The sequence below is a fragment of the Panthera pardus genome, unplaced genomic scaffold, assembly GCF_024362965.1.
Source record: "Panthera pardus isolate Hobbes unplaced genomic scaffold, ASM2436296v1 HiC_scaffold_20, whole genome shotgun sequence".
Taxonomy (NCBI): Eukaryota; Metazoa; Chordata; class Mammalia; order Carnivora; family Felidae; genus Panthera; species Panthera pardus.
The window spans coordinates 13,127,341-13,147,957 of NW_026526766.1; the positions used below are offsets into that span (position 1 = coordinate 13,127,341).

The 20,617-nt window shown below is 39.2% G+C and overlaps 1 protein-coding gene across 12 annotated transcripts in view; it reads right to left on the minus strand.

The window, feature by feature from the left end:
- TRPM3 (transient receptor potential cation channel subfamily M member 3) overlaps positions 1-20,617 on the minus strand; it is an 804,289-nt gene that overhangs the window by 178,407 nt on the left and 605,265 nt on the right. For 11 of the 12 annotated variants that reach the window (XM_053907798.1, XM_019463616.2, XM_019463620.2 and 8 more), the window contains one exon: positions 7,410-7,584. In XM_053907798.1, coding sequence (XP_053763773.1) covers positions 7,410-7,584 — 175 coding nt within the window. Of the gene's footprint in view, positions 1-7,405; positions 7,585-20,617 lie in introns of those variants that run through there. The other variant, XM_053907803.1, reaches the window with a different exon arrangement.

The following is a 20,617-nucleotide window of genomic DNA, read 5'->3' on the forward strand; positions in this document are numbered from 1 at the left end:
CTGAATTAGAAAATCTAAGATGGAGCCCAGCTATTTGATTTTTGATAAGCCCTTTGATTCTGATGCAAGATAAAAACTTGAGAACCACTGGTCTAGGCCTTCCACCCCAGCTTCCACAGAGTGAACATGTATCCTGTGTTTTATATATTGCGCTTCTATCTGAGATTTCATATGAGAAAGGACTTACAGACTTTAAAAAAGCGAAAATGAATGCTACAGGCAAGTGGGAAATTGGGACTCTTAAATGGTTGCCTATCGCAATTGTAAAGTCAAAGGAAAATGAGCTAAGACCTTCTAATGCTGAACGTAATGTCCTTGATGACTGTCAATGGTGTCTCCAACAGCAGAGACCCATCATTCAGTTTTAAATATTTTCAAGTTTCTCATCCTCTTGTTTTTTCCTCTTTGGAAATGGGTCATATATTTTGAACTAGTTGGACAATCATTTTTGAAAGAAATAAAATGAACTGAATGCCCTTAAGAAATCCATGTAAATAAAAATGTGAACAGAAAAATCTACCAGTCCTGTCAAAATGAGTATTTTTATGGTATAGCTTTCTCTTCAAGGGAGGAATTTTCAAGTCTAACAGATGTTTGAAACTAAGAACAGCTGTGATAAAGAAATAAATGAGGTGATTCATGCTAAATCAACTTCTCAAGCCAACTGGGTTCCAGGGACAAAATTTGGCAGAGGGTGCAAAGTGCTTGCAGCAACAGTGCCATGACTGGTGTGAGGAGAATGCACGCCAGGCACAGCAAGTGAGGAGGCTCTTTCTGAAAACATCAGAAGGCTAATTTGTATACATTTAAAAGGAGTTTCCGAAAGCATGGTCTATGGACCATTCTGGTTGGGATCACCTCAAGTTTGTTTTCACATAGAGTTTCCTGTACCTCAGCCCAGGTACACCGAATCAGGATACCTAGGGGAACCTGTGTCTCCTAACACTTTCTGGGTGATTCTCAGGCATGCTAAAGTGTGACAACCACCTGCCTATTTTGAATGTATTCTGTGTAACAAGTGGCCAAGAAGTGAGCTGAGCAAATCTCAGAGAAACATGGTTGATCCATCCTGTGCAATCTTCACTTGATATTGATGGGCTGTCTAAAAGTCATGGGCAGTGGTTCTCCGAAAAGGATTTCTTTACCATGATGGCTTATGCAGCTCTGTGTTCTTTCTAATGTTTGCTGTTTATGTTCAAGGCCACATGTTCCCAGCCTGGAGCTGAGCAATTCTAAAGCAAATTTAATCAATTTAGAGAACTGATTGACTGATAGGGATCAATAGAACTTTTCCCCTCACTAGTACTTTCCTCCATGAACTCTACATAATTGTTTTTTAGTCAATGCTTTATTCTTTCCATGCTGACACAACATGGAGGGACCAAACAGCAAACTGGAAGACGGAGTATTTTCTTTTGAACTTTCCTAAATAAATGAAGCTACTCCAGCCTTGAGGAACTTAGATACGATGGCACAGGTATCTATATATCAATATCTTTAATATATTCCACAGAGGGGAAAATTGCAATATAAAAATTGCAATTCAATAATTATAGGCATTAGTATATTTATAAATTATATATAATTTAATTGATTTTATTGGATTAAATTAATTTGTCAATTAACTTGATTTCATTAAACTGAAATATATAAATTCAATATGTAAATATATATTATATATAAATAACATGCAAATGTATTTAAATATATATTTGGGTATATATAAATTCAACATAATTGTATGTATGTACACATACAAACACACCATCTCTTTTATTGTCTTTCTTTCAATACTCTTCAAACTGATTTTTTTTTTTCTGTGTTGAGTTACACAAAAGAGGGTCAAATATTAGCTTTTCTTGTCTTCCAGGCTGATCCTCAGTTTGGATCCAGTTTTTGATGGAAAAGGGGAACAGGAGCAATAAAGACTATTATGCCATTATGTGAGTAATTAACACCCAACGTGGGGCTGGAACTCATGACCTTGAGATCAAAAGTCGCATGCTCTACCAGCTAAGCCAGTCAGGCACCCCTGAAGAGATTCTTGGGGGAAATGCCACACTCAAGTACTTTGTCCTCTGGCCTCTTGTACGTTTATCACAGCACATGTGACCTTCTAATTATCTATAATTCATGGCTGTGTTTTAACCTCCATTATAAAATCTCTGCCAGGGCCATGTCTTGCTCATTCTCTAACAGTTACATTGAGGGCATATAGTAGGCACTCAATAAAGGTTAACTTAGAAAACGGTTTACAAAAACAACACCCCTTTTTAAATAAAGCTCCTGGTATGCTTTGTCTATACAAGATGTTTCCAACTTTCTTCCCGTCCCTTCTGAGAAAGTTACAAAACAGAATCAAGTTTTGACATGCTTTCTTATAGAAAATTCTAGAAAAGAGACAAGGTAAGATGAAATTAATGGAAACTAAAATAGACACTGGAAGTCAGCATGCTTGATATTTGTTTCCTTCTTTCTCACTTGACATTCCAATTATGTCTAAATCATATTGGGATACAGACTACTGAGATCAATTACTTCCTTTCAGCAGATCTTATAGAGAAAAATGATAGGGCTGTGACATCCTTCAGCCTTAGATGGAAATCTCTCAAGCAGAAGAAAACATTAGTAACCACTGCATGGAGTGATATGCCCTAGGGAATACAGACTGCACCTGGATTTCTAAAATGGCTAGTTTTCTGGTGACTTCCTCCTGACTTTGGTCACTTTGATGTATATTTGGAGAGAAGCAAACTTTCGTTACATCCGTGCTAGGACACAGTGATATAATTTGAAGCCATGCAATGGATTTTTCCTTTCTCATCTCTACTTTGTGTTCCATTTATGCCTTTACCTCAGTTAATCAGAAAATAAAGGGATCTTTATTAAGTCTCCTTTAAACAGGAAAATCAGATTTTTTTTCCTTGAAATATATTATCTATTCTCTTCCTCAAGAACAAGCCATTAGTGGCTCAGTGTTTCTCCATGATATCTAATACAAATTCCAGACAAATACGAATGTGAACAGTCTATTGGCGTCTGCCCCTTGGTGCCGTCCCCAGAGTTATCAACAGTCTATGTAAGAGCTTTAAGGCTTTCTGTTACCACAAGCTCTACTTCTTGTCCTAGGCTCTCTAAAAATATTTTTGGGAAGAAGACACCAAAATAAATGTAAGACTTAGTAATAAAATCCAGATAAATGAGGAGCATCACCTTAGAGTACACATTTGTTCGGGATGCCTTTTTCACACTGACATCTTTCATCTGTGTGGCACTTTCTCAATGGCTGATAAATGAGGAGCTACACCACATTTCTCTGCAACCTGAGACTTAGTTACTTTCCAAGCAAACTAATCTCTGACTTTAACTGCAGGCAGCTACCACCTGAAAGGTGTTCTGACTGTAAGCAAAGTTGGTCAGCTTGCTTCCTCAACACAGCAAAATGTGGAATCTTCCTATTTGAAAACTTAGGTAAGTGAATCTAATGCCACTTGGGTAGCATCAATCTGTTTGTTGGCAGTGTTGAGTCAGTTGTGATTCAGAAAAGAAAAATTTGATAATATTTTTACGGAATGAAATTAGTCCAGGAAAGTGAGTTGTGACTCATTTTAAAACTATGACAGATGAGAAATAGGATGATCTAGTTCGACATTAAGGGAAAAAGAGAGTTTGGCCATTTCTTTCTGGTAGCACCTGCTGCAGGGCAGAGAGGGAGAATAAGGCAAATGAATTCAATTGCAGTTGCCCTCCTAGTGTATCCAAACCCATTTACTTTGGGATGGATACGCTCTATCTTCCTTTACCTCAAGTAATCTCATCGACACAAGTTAGTTTTGCCAATTCCAATTTGCTTCCTAAGTGATGACCTTTCAAATTCATATTCTTAGAAGTTGGTTAACAATAGGGAATTTAAGGGCAAAATACCAAGTTCATAAAAGTTAAAATACAAGGTGTGTAAATTTCATTCACTCCTTTAAGATTATAAAGTGAAAAGCTTTATAGCTAAATATACACACTTACAGTCCTTGGACCTGTGTGATTTAACAATCTATAAATGAGTTTAAAAATGCTTACATCATATTTAAATCACCAAAGGGGCACCTGGATGGCACAGTCAGTTAAGCGTCTGACTCTTGGTCTGGGCTCAGGTCATGATCTCACACTTTGTGAGTTTGAGCCCCACATCTACACTGATGGTGCAGAGCCTGCTTGGGATTCTATCTCTCCTTTTTCTTTTTCTTTTTAGCATAAAGCAAACACACTACTGCAAAATAATGTTCTTTGGAAATGTTTTTTTTTAATTTTTTCTAACATTTATTCGTTTTTGAGAGACAGAGAGAAACAGAGTGCAAGTGGGAGTGGGGCAGAGAGAGAGGGAGACACAGAGGCCAAAGTAGGCTCCAGGCTCTGAGCTGTCAGCACAGAGCCTGACGTGGGCTCATGAACCATGAACCATGAGATGATGACTGAGCTAAAGTTGGATGCTTAACCGACTGAGCCACTCAGGAGCCCTTGGAAATGTTCTTTTTAAATTGGTTGCATATGTGTGGCCAGACTACTTTTTATCAAGCTAAATAAACATGATTCTGGCAGTTATTCAGATGACACAGACAAACATCTGAATTCTTTTGATCATGATAAATTTATAATTGCTTTCCTGGAGCAAGAGCTTACATTTATTATAACACCATATAAAATAAATAAATATAGAGCTATGTATTTGGATTGGCAAATACAAAGCTTCTCTTGAAGCTTCTATTTTCTTAATAAGTGTTTCTAAATGGTTCTTAAATTTTTTTAAGTTTTAATCTTAATAATTCCCAAGGTATGAAATCATATCTTAATTCTTTATCTCCACGCGGGTTATGTGCATGACTTCATACTCTTTGATAATCAACCATGGTTTACATGTTTGCATAGATCCCATATAGATTATGCTTTTGCATATTTTGGTCATAAAATAATCAGAACTAAAACTAAGCTTTGGTTTTAAAACTAAAATTTCCAATTAAAGTTAAAAAGGCATGGTATTTCTGCCTCCTAATTTGGGTCTGGGTCAGGGGGAAGAAAAGAATCCCCGTGTTGTAGGGTTGGTCGGCTTGGACCAACAAGTAGGTTTACATGTAGGAATGCATTGATTTTATCTTTGGGGATACATGCAATAATACAAAAAATTAAGAAATTCTAATGTAAAGGGGAAGCTGAAGGGAACTTAAGTTACTTAAGAGACGGTGCCATTGAGGTAACATATAAGAAACAACCAAGGCACAGGCCACAAAAATCCATTTCAGTGAACTTTTTAAGAGAGCAGAAAGAATCCTGACCTGGGATCGTGGGCTATGCGACCTTGGGAAACCACGTAATTGCTCTGTGTATCTGTCCCCTGGGTTAAAAAATACAGAGTTCCACTCCCCCAGTTCTAAAATGTGTAACATTTCCCCTACATATAAAACAGAATCAGGAAGAGCAACTTATCAAAAATTGTAACATTTTCACACTATACAACCCATGATAATGACAAAAAGTAGGCCCTGGGTCCCGACCTTCACTGTGTACAGACTTTAAAAACCTGAAATGTTAGGATGAAGAGCTCACTTTTCCATGAATTTTCTGAAAGGGAAATGTGCCTTCTGAATGCAAACTTGCATTTACTTTGTGGAAATACAATAAAATAATTGCAAGCATTAGGAAGAAAAAAAGTTAGCAGAAGCTAAAAACTGTATAAAGTCTTTAGTTCTTTCTGAAAAAGAAACACGTTGCTATATTTAAATCGATGAGAACGATGGCTACATTTTTAATAAAAGCAAAGCACAGTTGAGGATCCTGAATTCTGGTTGGTAACAGACATGGAGATGTTCAGGCAAATGTTCTTTTTAGTTTCTTAGCTATAAAATGGACCAATATTTACAATGAAAGGAGAAGACAGAATTTAAATTTACCAGGAAGCAAACTCCAACTTCATGCTCATGAATATTGTTTTTTCTTTTCTTTTTCACATCAGAAGCTTTAAGGCGCCTCCAAATCACTGTCAGTGTTTGCAACGTTAGTGGGAAGCCTGTGACTCTCCTACGTGTGTCTCCTTTCTTTCCCATATTTAGGCTCACACACTTATCAGGGAAGGGGGCTGGGTTAACACTCACCTGGAGCACTGCTGGGTCTCGGGCAAAGACAAGGAAAGGAATGGGAGAGAAAACACACTACTGGGCTGCCAGGAGGAGCCTGTTGTAAGGAAGGCTACGTGGCAGACAGGTGGAGAAGGGAGTGTCCTGAGCAGCCAAGCTTGCCAGTCACTTACTACTAATCATTACATGCTTATCTACTTACTAGACTTACTATGAGCTCTTTGATGGCAGGGAGAGTTGTTATTCTTTTTTCCCATCTCTGTGTGTGGCACCCAGTAGACACTCGATGTATGTTTGTAAAAGGGATGAACAAAAGACCCCATCTCCTTTGGGGCTCCTTTCGCCCACCAGTTTCATGTGTTAGGAGAATTGTTTCGGTTAGCAAGTTCCTTATTTAAAAATTCAATGACTTAGGGGTGCCTGGCTGGCTCTGTCAGAAGGGTATGTGATCCTTAATCTCGGGGTCATGGGTTTGAGCCCCACGTTGGGTATAGAGATTACTTAAATAAATAACAACTTTAAAAATTTGAATGAAATAAAAATTCAGTGATGCCCCCCTGAGTTTTCCTCCTTAAACCCATTTATACCTTGGGGCGAGTCACTTTAATCTAATAATATCCAAGACTGCTTGGATGTCACCATTCCCTGGGTGGGACCTCAGATTGACAGGGAAGGCTGTGGAGGGAAGTCTTCCTTGCAGTGGGGGGGTGGGGGCTGTGGACTGTTGAGAGTAGCATTAGGGGGTAGACAGACCAAGGAAAGTTCGCGGTGGCGTGGCGGGGAGTCCAGGAGGGGCTTAACGAGGAACAGAGTGTTTATAGACTCTGCTTTCTGAGCCAATCTACAGGGATCTGACAGCACAGGCCACCGGAAGTTTTCATTAAGGTGTCGCCTTTGTGAACATGCAGCAGTCTGGCGAAGCTGGTGTTCGGAGGCTGAGCCTGGAGGCTGCACATCCCAGCTTTTCCCAAGGTACTAACCCGATCTATATGGTCCAGGTTAGCTGTGCCGTGTGTGTGAAAACCCAGTTCCTGTTTCTCCTTAGTGAGAGGGGCAAAAGAGAGAAGAAATCAAAGAAGAGAAAGGCTACCGAGTCCTATGACCCTTCCTTTCCCTTTGTCCTCTTTATTGGGCTAGTCCAGTGGAGATTTCATGGAATGTCTCAGTTCCCAGGACATTTAGAATACGTTCCCCTGCTCTTCCCCACCACCTTCCCAAACCAAACATCTTAATCGACTAATACCATCTTTCCAAGTTTGGAACATAGGCTTCATACTCATTACCTACCCGCCTTCTTCTGAATATTTATGCCCAAAGGCCAGGATGTCAGATGCCCGTCCACTCCCATCGCAGACAACAACTGGCACGGGAGGGGTGTCTCGAAGGTACTCCAAGACAATGGAGATCACATTGGGTCCTCCTTCCACAATGAGTGCCACCACCGGAACGCCTTGACCGATTCCTGCATTAAAAAAGGAAAAGAAAAGGAAAAAAAAGAGAAAAGAACACAAAGCCAGCAAACCAAAGAAACAAAAAGAGAAACAAAAAGCACAAACTAAAATTACTGAGCACGGGGGAGATAACACATGAAGGGATAAAATACGGAGCAAAATTTTTACAGACTCCTGTAGCAGAAGGTTCCCACCAGGGGGTCTGTTTGACTTTGCCCTCTCCCCAGAGCTCCTGGGATGCTGGGGTCAGTGAAGGCACCGATTGCCATACTTTTATAGGAGGGGGTGCATAGGGCGAGGAGGGAGAGAAAGGAATTGGTTAGTAGATGAAACACTGAGCCAGCAACCAGAAGATTGGAAGTGAAATGTGACCTTAAGCAAGTCTCATATGTACCCAGTTGTTGAGTTTCCTACGTGAAAAATGGGAATTTAAAACAGGCCAGATCCCTGAAGTCATCAGAGGCACTAAGAAAATGCCTGAATGGTTCTCTTTATTAAAGACTCAACAAATCAAAATCAGCTGGAGGCACATTTTCACTTGTTGAGTTAACTACTAGCTACATTAGTAGTCTATCTATGTCTGACCATAAATGATAAGCTTGATTATTGATTCTTAATAGAGTAACAGTCACAATAAAGTACCCAGGAGACATATCATCTGCCATCTGCTACTGCTTTGTCCTTAGCCACCGAGCAAGGTGCCAGGCTCATGATGGGTCTTCTGGAAACATTTGTTGAATTCAGTTGAATTCAGGGGTGTGTGTGGGGGGGTGTCACAGACTTTTTCTAAACTATTTAAGCTATTATCAGTGAGCTATAAGATGTAAAAAGTACCCTAACATCAGCACTCACATATGGTTCAACTTGACATTTTAAAGAGAAGTATTAAAAATGAATGTCCATGAGAGACATGATGAAAAAGATTTGAAGTACATTTTCAAGAGTACTCTCAAGTGCCATCATTGTTCATTGAATAACTTCTTTTGCTCATTTTGGTATCACACTATATTTTCTCACTTTACCTTCCCAGAATAGTTAAGGAATTGAGCAGTACCATAAAAATGAGATGGTTTCGTACAGAACAGTTATCTTAAAAAAGAAATAATCAAGATTCTGTGCCACTTCTGTAAATATGAACTAAAAAAAGCCTTCAATCATCTCCATTTCCCCCCTTCTCCTGCCTGCTATGTTTTTTTTTTTTCTTTTATCAAGAAACTGCTGCCCTGTGAGAAATAATAGTTTGAGGTTTGGTTCCTTGCTCCATTAATAAGAGACTGTATTTGACTTGTGTGACCTATTATACTTCTAAAGTGTATCAGTGTCCTGGGGCCTTCTCTTTTCTAAGTCAGTGTTTCTCATGGTTTGATTTTCATCTTAAAGGAAATGTCCAAAATGTCAGTTACACAAAAATGGGTGCCATTTTTATATCAACATTTAAAACCTGTAAGAAAATGACAATTGTTGTCCCCAAATTTCTTTTTGTGCTCCAGAGGGTATGAGGAGGGAGGGATAACCCATGGTCCCATCTGATTCTTCTGTGGATGGAGAACTTTTGAGAATTACTCCTTCAAATCCAAGGAGAGGGAAGCAAAAGATTATGCTTTTGACCAAAAGGCCCTTAACGATTGAGACAAAAGGGCACTTTAAAACTTTAAAACTATTTACGTGTCTGTAGAGGAGACATTTTCCTCACTGCTGATGAGGAGGATTAAGTAACTTCCTACTGAAAGTCACTTTGAAGATTAAGGGCTAACTTGAAATGTTAATACAGCACACTTCTTTTGGAGGAGAACTTGTTGACATAAGAAATATCCACCCCTATATGGGTTTGTATGTTTTTTAAAGTTTATTTATTTTCAGAGCGTGGAGGGGAGGGGCAGAGAGGGAGGGAGAAAGAGAATCCCAAGGAGGCTCAGTGCTGTCAGTGTAAAGCCCAATGTGGGGCCCAGACTCACAAATGGTGAGATGATGAGCTGAGCCAGAATCAAGAGTCAGATGCTTAACCGGCTGAGCCACCCAGGTGCCCTGGGTTTTTATTTCAACGCCTTAAAAAAGGGTCTCTTTTCCAATGTTTAAAATTATTTTATGAGGTATTTGCCAAAGTACTATGCTATTTAATTTTTTCCTTTGCCTTGGTTTAGCACATGCTACCACATTGTTTCATGTCAAGGAACAATTATATCCCATACCTGCGTTTTTTTATACCTAATGATATGTTTAGACTCATTCTAGGATCTTCCAAGAGAAGCCTTTGCCAAGTTCTGATCTTGAGCACTGGTTCTGTCAGTGGGATCTTTACTTCAACTCACAGACCAGCTGTGATCCACTTAAAGTTCTCATGGAGAAAGAAGTCCTAGAATGGGCCTTCTAGAATGTTTCAGTTATCTAGAATCTACCAGACAATAGGCAAGATGGCTGGAAACCTCTCTTCCCTTTGAGAGGATATATAGGAGCAAAGGATCAATTTACATAGGATACATTGAGAGCAACAAACAAATGATTTCATAACAATGTATTTCTCAATGTACCAAAGTGTTGTAACCCCTAGAAATACAGAAATATTTTAGATGATTAAATTTCCTAATTTCAGAATGAAGCTGTTACCAATTCAAATATGAAAACAAATATATAAATTTATATTACTATTATTATTATATTATAATCCAGTGCTAAAAATTGGATAAAGTATCAAAGTATCATCTCCCTTTGCATAAATACTGAATATATCTGGCCTCTACATTCTCACCCATTTCCTACAGTGATAATACATGGAAATTTATTCTATAGACAATAAAAGCCCTTATAGCCTAATACAAAAGCACTTCTGAATATCTTAGTTATGAAAGGTAGAGAATCAGGCTATACCTAAAAATACCATGCTTTGTGTAAATTTAGCCTGCCAGTATATGGTAACATTGTCTTTCTGTCAGGACACACACACACACACACACACACACACACACACACACATTGCCTTTGTTTCCGAGAAAAAAAAATGATATCAAATAATCAGTAATGAACTAACGAAGTGGTTCTTAGCCTATTTTTTTTGGAGATAAGGATCTTTGAATATTTTTGTGAATCTGATTAAATCTACTGACCCTTTCTCCAGAAAAATAAATGCACATATGGATAGTCACAAAAATATTTCTATGCAATTTCAAGGGTTTATGGATCTTTGAAAGAGATTCATGAAAACTTGTGAATGGACCCTTACCAAACTCCAACCTAAATTAAGCACATTGATATAGCTATAAAGAACATCAGTTTGAAGCTCACTGGGGCCTGTGAGGCAAGTTCTAGAATGGGTTTGCCAACAAAATTCTATGCCCAAGGGAACAATATCATGCTATTGTTGCCCATTTATATTGACTGGCTAAACTTCAGAATAAACACTATCTGTAGGATGTCACCGTTCCCTCCATTCTTTCTCTCTTGTTTCTCCTTATTTCTTCTGTTCACACTTTAGTTTCTAAGTTACATTTTGGACACAGGATATTAAAAATACTCTAGAGAAAGTCATAAATGTAAAAATTAGAATCTGTGGTATATGACTCCATTAGTAAAGAAAAGGCTTTTTAAAATACCATGAATACCATTTTCTATTAATGACATAAAGAAAACATTTTTCTTTATGGAATCCACTGCATGTTCAGCTGAATTCACATGGCACATTTCTATTTTCTTTATGCCCATAACAAAATTAGTATAAATTCCTTTGAAGATAATCACAAATTTATACCTTGCTCAGCAAACCTACTAGCCATTCACATACACAGACACACAAAATAGCTGTTTAGATCTATAGTTTTAAAAAATATAACGTCTATTATTCAGGAAGCTTTTTCATTTTATCTAGAGCCCTCAGAGACTTCTGTGTGTGTGAATACTTTTCCTGTGCTTTTGGGGAAAAATAGGTTAATTCTTTAGTCGATTGCAATAATTTTACATGTTTCACCATAACCAAAGACTTTCAGCAGTTCTCAGAGATTTCCATTAGAATTTAATTTTAGACCAATGTGGAGATGCTTAAGCAGGAAGAGGCTTTGCCACACTCTTTAGCTTTTGCAGTGTTGGAACTGGAGGCCTAGCCTTCAAAAATGTGGGCTTGGGCAATGGATTTAACAGCTACATTCTACAATGTTCCAGCCTGACCTACGGCTTTCAAATTACAGACCCCACCCCAATTAATTGTTCTTTGCAGAAGATATTCTCTTGGACTTGTGTCACATTTTGTTCTGACTGCTATGTACCTTAGCCTGGGTTCCCAATAAGGCAGAAAGTGTCAAAATTGGCTTAACCAAAGACTGGGTTGGGCGTTGGGAGGAAGGAAGGTGGCAGGAATAGGAGAATGTCTTCAAACTCCAAAAGCATCCTCTTTCTTTCTCCCTCTCTTCTCTCCCTCTCTGCTGACATGAGATAATAATCTGTGATCAGTTCAGGCACTTGTAAAAACATTCAGTCTGTTGTACGTGAAATGCCTGGATAATGTGAGAATTCTGATCAAAGTAAATTAACACTTTGGTTTCATGTCACATCACCGTATATGATCTAAAATCCCTATGGTCCTAAGGAATAATTTGCTATTGGACAATGGTTCATATTTATATGGAGATGGAGCATAGAAGGTTGATCTTAGGTAGGTTGTAATGACCTAGGCCACAGATCGTGTGATCTGTGAAAGGAGGGCTCAAACTTTCTGTGAGAAATGACTTCCCAAAGGTCTTAATGCATTCAAGACTGAGAATGTTAATGGTGGGTGGGCATTTCTCTCAACCGCTAAAGTTGTGTAGCAATAACATGAACATAACTAATTCACTGGCCTTGTCAGCTGTGGGAGTATGTGATTCTTGATGATTTAGAAGTTTGTGTGGAGAATTCACATGCTTTGAAACTATGCGTATAGTAAGACTTTACCAGTGTATTTTATGTTTCACAATTTTTAATTTCCATAATTAAAATTTGCTTAAAATTATAAAACATTGAATGTGCCCCCTTCATCCAACTTCCCACTTGAACAGCCTGGTCTTTGGTTCAATGGCTGACTCTACCAACAGAACATTGGCCATTATCTCCTGTATTTGGACTACATAATGAGGTCATAAAAACTCAGCAACTTCCTAAGGTCTTGCACTTTTCCAAACAGAACCTTGCACAGACTTCGGGGACATTAGCAATTACTATAGTGATGGGAAGAGAAGCAGTAAGCTATTTGCCTCATTTTAATGGACACTAATTTGCTACCTGAGAAATAATGGCTGAAGTTTGCATAATACTGCATAATACCACAACTTTCAACAGATACTTTCAGATTGAGATTCTTCATGTTCTTGTCGATTTAGTGAATCTTTTCTATGGTCTGAGAAATTGGAGATAGATTTGTGAAAAGTATGTAAATCTGGTAATCACTTGTGTTCAAGTGACAACACTTAAAACTATTCTTGTTTGTTAAGTTTAATTAGGAAGATTCATAACACATGAATATTCAGGTACAATGATAGGATATTATTATCCAGAAAGAGAATATTTTTATATGCTGTATTTTATAAAAGGAAAAATGATTGGAAATCTTTAAGCTACCAAGGAACAGAATGAGACCAAGAAAATATCTAGGGGCCGACAAGAAAAGAATACGTTTCATTTTAAGTAGAATATCTTTGCAGTTCTTCTATGGAGGCAGATGTTTTGGATATTGCCTTCATGTTTTAGAGGTAGAATATGCTATCTATTCCAGACAACAGAACTATAACTGGAGTGAGTCTGGCCTTACTTGGAAACGGGTAATGAACCCAATTATCTTTTAGTGAATCCTGGTGAGGTAACCAATTGGTGAATGCCAAACCCATCGCAAATCAATCCTGTGTGTCATTATTATTACTATACCTTTTCATCACTATAATTCTGCACCTAATGCTTAGGAAAGCATCTGGGAATATCAAGTACCACACAAACTATTAGGCAGTAGAAATAAAGCCACATGCAACAAGACGCTTCACTTCTGGATACTTATGGTTGTCAAGTGGGAAGGAAATTCCTTGAAAGATGGCTGGGGACTTTCCTTAAGGCTGAGACTTCCCAATGTACAAATTTCCAATTCACTTTAGGACTAGGCAGGGGGAACATAATGTGAATTTCTTAAACATCCTTTCCTGTTATCAGTGATCCTTATGGCAACTCCCTTACTGATATTTAGCTTAACGGACCCCCTCCATATATAGTCCTTCCATATTTACAGCTAATAAACACACCAGTATACCAGAATAAACACACATGTATATTTTATCTTGCCATCTAAAATCTCAGCAAATTTGTCTGGAGATAGGCAGTCGTTAAAACCCTAAAGATACAGAGTTTGAATTAACGGCAATGCCTTTCCTGGTGATAAAAGATTAAAAACCTATGGTGTAGCATTTCTTCTCCCGGGGACAGTGAATGCAAAAGCTATTGATGAATACCACAAACCCCTTTTTGTCCAGCTTGTTTTCAATACTGTTGAACTCATCTATTTTGCGTATTATCAATGCGTATTTTCACAGGAACCGTGTACTAGCTCCTACCACCTGACTTTCATTTTAGAGATTGCCTTGCTTCGATTTTCTGTCTGGTAGCCAGAGGACCAAGGACAGACGGAGAGAGCGGATGAGCGGATGAAATGTGGATCCTGTAAGTCATGCAAAGGCGTCACTGTGGCACGCGTACTGGAAACACTGGTCATGCCCTCCCTGTCCACACTCCCCTACCGAGGAGTTGACCCGTCCACAGGTCTGCCTTGTTTGGCTTCTTTTAAAGCTGGGTGGTCTAGAGGTGGGTTCCAGACCTGCAACAGGTCACATTTGCCTTTCTGGAATTGGAGTGGAAACCCAAGGGCTGAAGTGAGTTTCCGGAAAGTGGGTTGGTGGAGAGTGAAGCTTCTCTATCAGCTGAGGCTCTGGTAGGACAATGGGTGGGTGACTAAACAAGGGAAGAAGACCGTGAGAAAGGAAGAAAGGGGGCAGAGGATACCACAGAGAAGGGATCATGTGGCCTGAGTGAGAGGGAAGGAAGGGTGTGTGTGTGTAAGAGAGAAAGAGAGAGAGATCATTTATTTAAATATATATTTAAATGTATATTATATATGTTATTTATTTGTAATTTATATATAAATTATCTAAGTCATATAAACTATAATTTATAATTGTATTTATATAAATATATTTTATATAAACTTATATAATATTACATGTTATAAAAAATATATGAATATTATAATTATTTATAAAACATACAGAACAGAGTCTGGCATTTAAGAACTACATGGTTAAACGAACACAAATATAAAGATTCTTATTTAGGGGCACCTGGGGGGCTCAGTCGGTTGAGTGTCCGACTTCTGCTCAGGTCATGATCTCACAGCTCATGGGTTCGAGCCCCGTATGGGGCTCTGTGCTGACAGCTTGGAGCCTGGAGCCTGATTCAGATTCTGAGTCTCTGTCTCTGTCTCTGTCTCTGTCTCTGTCTCTGTCTCTCTCTCAAAAATAAATAAACATTAAAAAAATTTAAAAGATTCTTATATTTATTAAGCTTATAAAAGATTTCCCATTTAAATGTGTATAAATATTCATGAGGATAACAGAAAAATAAATGTGCTTCATATACTTAAACCAAAAGGAGGAGTCGACAAATAATTTAAAACATGTTTTTCCAAAGTTTGAATGTCCTCTCATGCAGACCAATAATAATATGCTGAGGAAGACAAATTTTTTTTTATCTTGTATCCAAAAAGCTAAAACTATTTGTTTTGGGGTAGGTGATTCTTTCTGGTGGGGGGCGGGGGTGGTTAGGTGACTTTTTGTATCACTCCCCAAATGCTTCTACCATGGCCTCTTCTGGGTGCTTCAATCAGCTTGTTAAGCCATTTGAGTTTTGTGGTTTGGACAAAGATGTAAATACCAAATAACAAAATCCATAAACCGACTCCAAGTATATTATATGCTAATAAACTGACTTGGCTTTTGACTTAGTCAATGGGAAACAGTTATTCCCTTACAGCACGCCAGTTCTAATTGAAATATCCTGCTATTAATGTTCATATATTACCGGGACATCCAAGTAACATTCTATGTGAATCATTTCAATAGAAAAGGAACAGCCGATCCCATGGGCTGTGGTGCAAGTATTACTTTCATAAAAGGAAAGAGCCAGCATTTTCTTTGAGGCCATTGTTTGCAGGCTGAATGTTTTAATGTAATTGATCTAAGTCTACAAGAAAACTCGCCCAAACAAAGCCAAAGTCTTCTTAGTTTCTACTCTGTTCAAACCCACATCAAAAGGCATCCTTTGCCTTCTCAGATGTAAGGTAATCAGAGTGGTTCTAACTCCTTTGACTTTATAATACTATGCCCATCCTCCCCTTATAACAATTGTGTCTTCCTCCCCCAAATGTGAAAAGTTCTTTTCTCTCTTTAAGGAATGTCCTTTTTGACTTACTATCTGTGAGAAACTTACACTCACCCTGCAGTTTCCAGGTTCAAAGACAAGCCTTCCTGAGCCCCTTCCCCCCTTTACCCACCAGGCAGAATTAATAATTCTCACCTGTGTTGCCTCATAGCATTTTTTTTAAAGCCCATGCCAATGAAGAGATTTTTAAAATTTGTCTATCAATTACTTTGGCATAAAAGGCATTAAAACTTTCTCATAGTGCCTTTCCTATCTCTTGAAGTTTTCTCTCATTAATTATATGTTTGGACACGTCTTTTCTCTATTAGGTGGGTTTATCTTTGTATTCCCTGCATGGCATGTACATAGTCGTTGCTACTACACATAGTAGTTGCTCACTAAAACTTGGGGTATAAAAGGCAGGATACTGAATTACTATCAAGTATACCCTGATTTCTTTTTTCTTTATTTTCTTATTTTTGTTTTTAAGAGAGAGAGAGAGAGAGAGACAGAGAGAGAGAGAGAGAGAGAGGAAGGCAGAAGGAGAGGTAGAAAGAGAGAATATTAAGCAGGCTCCACGCCCAGCAAGAAGCCCAAAGCAGGGCTCCATGTCACAACTGTGACATCGTGACCTTAGCCAAAATCAAGAATCAGCCACTAATCCGACTGAGCCACCTATGTGCCCCAATCCTGATTTCTTATAGGTTAAATGACAATATAATTATTTCCACAGAAATTTTTAGATATTTTCTGACGTGAGCCACTTCCCCTCAATCAACTGGCCTGAGATCCAGAGCACTGAGATCTGATTTAAATTTTCATGAAATCGGGAATTTTCCCAGATGCCTAGGGTTTTATGTTCATTCATTGGCTCATTCCCGAAGTGCTTCCTGCCTTATTTCCCTGCCTCCACAGCAATCACCACCGGCTAGTTATCATCATAAATACAGTCTTCTCTGTAGCTGTCTTTAGTGGGTTCTCCTTGCTTACAGACCAAAGTCCACACTTTTCACGTGACAGGCGAGGCTCCCCGTGTTCTGGCCCAACCTTCATCTGTAGCCTCATCTCCCTCCAGATCTTCTGTTCACCTTAATTCTGGTCTCGTCAGACTATCTTCATGATCTGCCAGCTAGGATTCTGTTTTAACTTCCTCCTAGCCATCCAAATTTTCAGAGGGGAGTATCTCTCCCCACTCCCAGTTTCATGAGGAAGAGTGAGGTCTCCCGGCTTCTCCGGGGGCTCTGCCCCTAAAGGTATGTTGGTGAGGCATGAGGGGTGGGGTAAAGGCTCACTATGGGATTCTGCCAGATCTGGGGGAGCCATTAAACCCACTTGGCCAATGGTCTTAAAGCCATACCTGCTAACTTGTCCAACAAAAACTGGTATTTTGAGTTTCATCAAGTACTTTTTTTTATTTCTGAGATTGTTCAGAATTTCGATGAGAAAGGCAGGTACTCTTTATTGTGGCCTCTCAGAGACCCCAATGCAATGTTCAGAGTCTACTTTAAATGTTACTAATTGCTGAGGTATTTCTTAACTCCCTTAGGTAGTATTAATCACTCATTCCTTTGTAGCCTGTGGCTGATTTTTTTTTTTTTTTTTTAATTTTTTTTTAACGTTTTTTAATTTTATTTTTTGAGACAGGGAGACACAGAGCATGAACAGGGGAGGGTCAGAGAGAGGGAGACACAGAATCGGAAACAGGCTCCAGGCTCTGAGCGGTCAGCACAGAGCCCGATGTGGGGCTCGAACTCACGGACCTGGAGATCATGACCTGAGCCGAAGTCGGCCGCTTAACCGACTGAGCCACCCAGGCGCCCCTGATTTTTTTCCTTTATCTATGTTTTGGCAGGTATTTTATTCTGCCTTGTTTTAATGAAAGTTTCATCCACTAAATTTAAACTTCTTGAACAGACCCCTGCCCCCCGCCCCCCTTTAGGCAACATCCTGGTGTCAAAAGAGCCTTACATGTAGAAGATGGTTTCGATAATTGTGAAATAAAACAAAATTAAAATGTACAGTGCCTCAGGTACAGTGCCTTGGGACTAGCACAGTTGAAGGGACAGGAATAAATTGGTGGTTATACAGGGACCGAGTACCATATCTCAATACTATCGATGTGTATTTCTGACAGTTGACACGACAGCCATTTAAGTGGCCCCATCGTGTCCTTTCACACGCCTTAACTACCCGGCCTCAGCAGTGGTCAGAGACCTAGAGAAGGAGCTGCTGAGTCACCTGGGCCAGTGCTCACATTTCACTTGTCCATTTGGATTAGGTCTGGAAGAGTCCAGATTCTTAGCGACTCAAATAGCCAATTTCGGTTCAGCTGTCTTGTCCTTTTAAATTGAAGTCTCATTGTTTCTCAGAATTGGACCCAGCTGGAGTGACAACGTGTCCTGGCCACTGGGAGGGGAAAGACGTAAACAAAGGTTTACATTCTTCCCTTTGCTGGAACGATATCCATGAAAGCTATTACTTCCTCCACATGAAATGAATAGGGAACTACGTGACTGAAATGGAAACATAATTCTGTTCTCTCTGAGGTGATTGGTATGATTCAGCAGCAGCTACGGTGCTGTTGGCTAGAAATGACCTTCATTCACCACCAAGGTTATGAAACTAACTGACTGCCATTATCCTATATGAGACAAAGGAAGGGTACTGATTGTTTGACATCTAGTAATAGTATTTAGTCCAATTTCTGACCAGCAGTTGGCAGAAGTGATAAATTTTTATTTGACTGTCCGGGCATCTTTTCTAAAAGACAATGTATCAAGTCCAGTCTGTTCAAATCTTTATCATGACTAAATACTCAGTGGGAAATATGGATGACATGAGGAACCTTCTTTCCTCTGGTTTCAAGTTCCGTGTGGATGGAGCTCTATTAGTGGAACATATCTAGCCCCTTGTCCTTCCCTTACTCCTCTTCACATGTAAAACTGAGCAACTTGATTGGGGGTGACTAATGTCTATGTTTCTTGGTTAAATAGAACAAATCTACTACTAGTCTCCCACTGAAGAGAGCTGAGCTTCTTTCTTCCTTGTCCTCCATGGACCAATGCCAGTCAATGCTATTAGTAAAGGTGTCTTTTGTAGACACAGATTTCTTTTCTGGTTGGCTGTCTGGAGGCTGAAAAAGGCAAACCCATTTGGCCCTCACACTAAGTCATTATTTCCAATAACTTCACCATTAATAAAAATTATGTTTTGATCTCCATCTGCCTGACTCTGGTGTCCAACTCTCAGTCAGTTTCAGTCTTGTTCCATCAAGGGTGAAGTATAATGTATTAGACTTTCTCAAGCTCTAACACCATGAATTATAATACTGTTATTTCTCTTGCTTGTATTCACTTAGCATCAGAACATCTAACAAACTTGAGCCTCTAGTTCATATTTGTGATGTGAGATCATTTTTCAAGTGCAAAGATGGCCTTCTCTAGCAGACATTTTTTAAATGTTTTTTAAAAAACTTTTTAATGTTTATTTATTTTTGAGAGAGAGAGAGCATGAGCAGGGGAGGGGCAGGGAGAGAGGGGTCACAGAATCTGAAGCAGGCTCCAGGCTCTGAGCTGTCAGCACAGAGTCCAACGCGGGACTCAAACTCATGAACCATGAGATTATGACCTGAGCAGAGGTCAGACGCTTCATGGATTGAGCCACCCAGGCACCCCTTCTTTATGTTTTTATAGCTCCTCACAAGGAAATGACAATTCCAATATGTTAAAAAACCTAGTTACAAATGGTGCCAAAACAAGGCTGCTTATGAATTTCTGGGTTGCAGTGAATGATCTCTCATAGTGAAGTCCACTCCGCCAACTGGCTGAAGGCAGTTTTTTTTTTCTCTTTGGGAAACAAGCAGTTGCTGAGCACCTGCCAGGTGTTGGACAGCAGCCAGGCGGGTTGCACATGCTTACGCAACATGCTCAACAATCCTATGATAGAAAGATTTTAAATCTCAGTTTACACTTAAATAAACTGAGGCACAGAGAGTAAACTGAGTATCGAAACTGGGTCTACACTATTTGCACTCTTACTGGGTCGTCTCTCACTAGGGTGACCATTTGTTTTATCATACAAATACCAGGACACTTTTGCAAATGAAAGGGTTGTCAGTCATTAATAGTTATGCTGGGATGACTAGTATAAACCAGATCTAGTCCTGGACAAACCAGTACAATGGTCGCTCTATCTCTCTCTCATGCCTCAGAGTTCCAAATTCATTTCTGAAAAATTTTAAAAATGCATGGCAATGTCAGATATTTAGAAAGGGGCCTGAGTTTGTTCACTGTTCCCTTTTTGCATCTCTTCCTGGCTTAATAAGGCCAACACTCACTGCTACCCCTCTCTGATTCCCTGGGAGCAGGTTTCCAGCTCCATCTAAACCACAGCTATTCATTATCAGAGATATTCCTTCCCTTAGGTACTCAAAAGGATGAAGCTCCAGGGAGGGATTAGATCATTAAGCAAAGGAAAACAGCAACTATAACACAGCAGCACCTGCATAAATCCTGTAGGGGGAGAATATTGATTTAAAGTTTTTCTCATTCTAGCATATCCTTGATGGTGCTGAAAATAAATCCCTTCTACTTTTCTCTAAGTAAATGCCTCATTACATTCTATCACTTA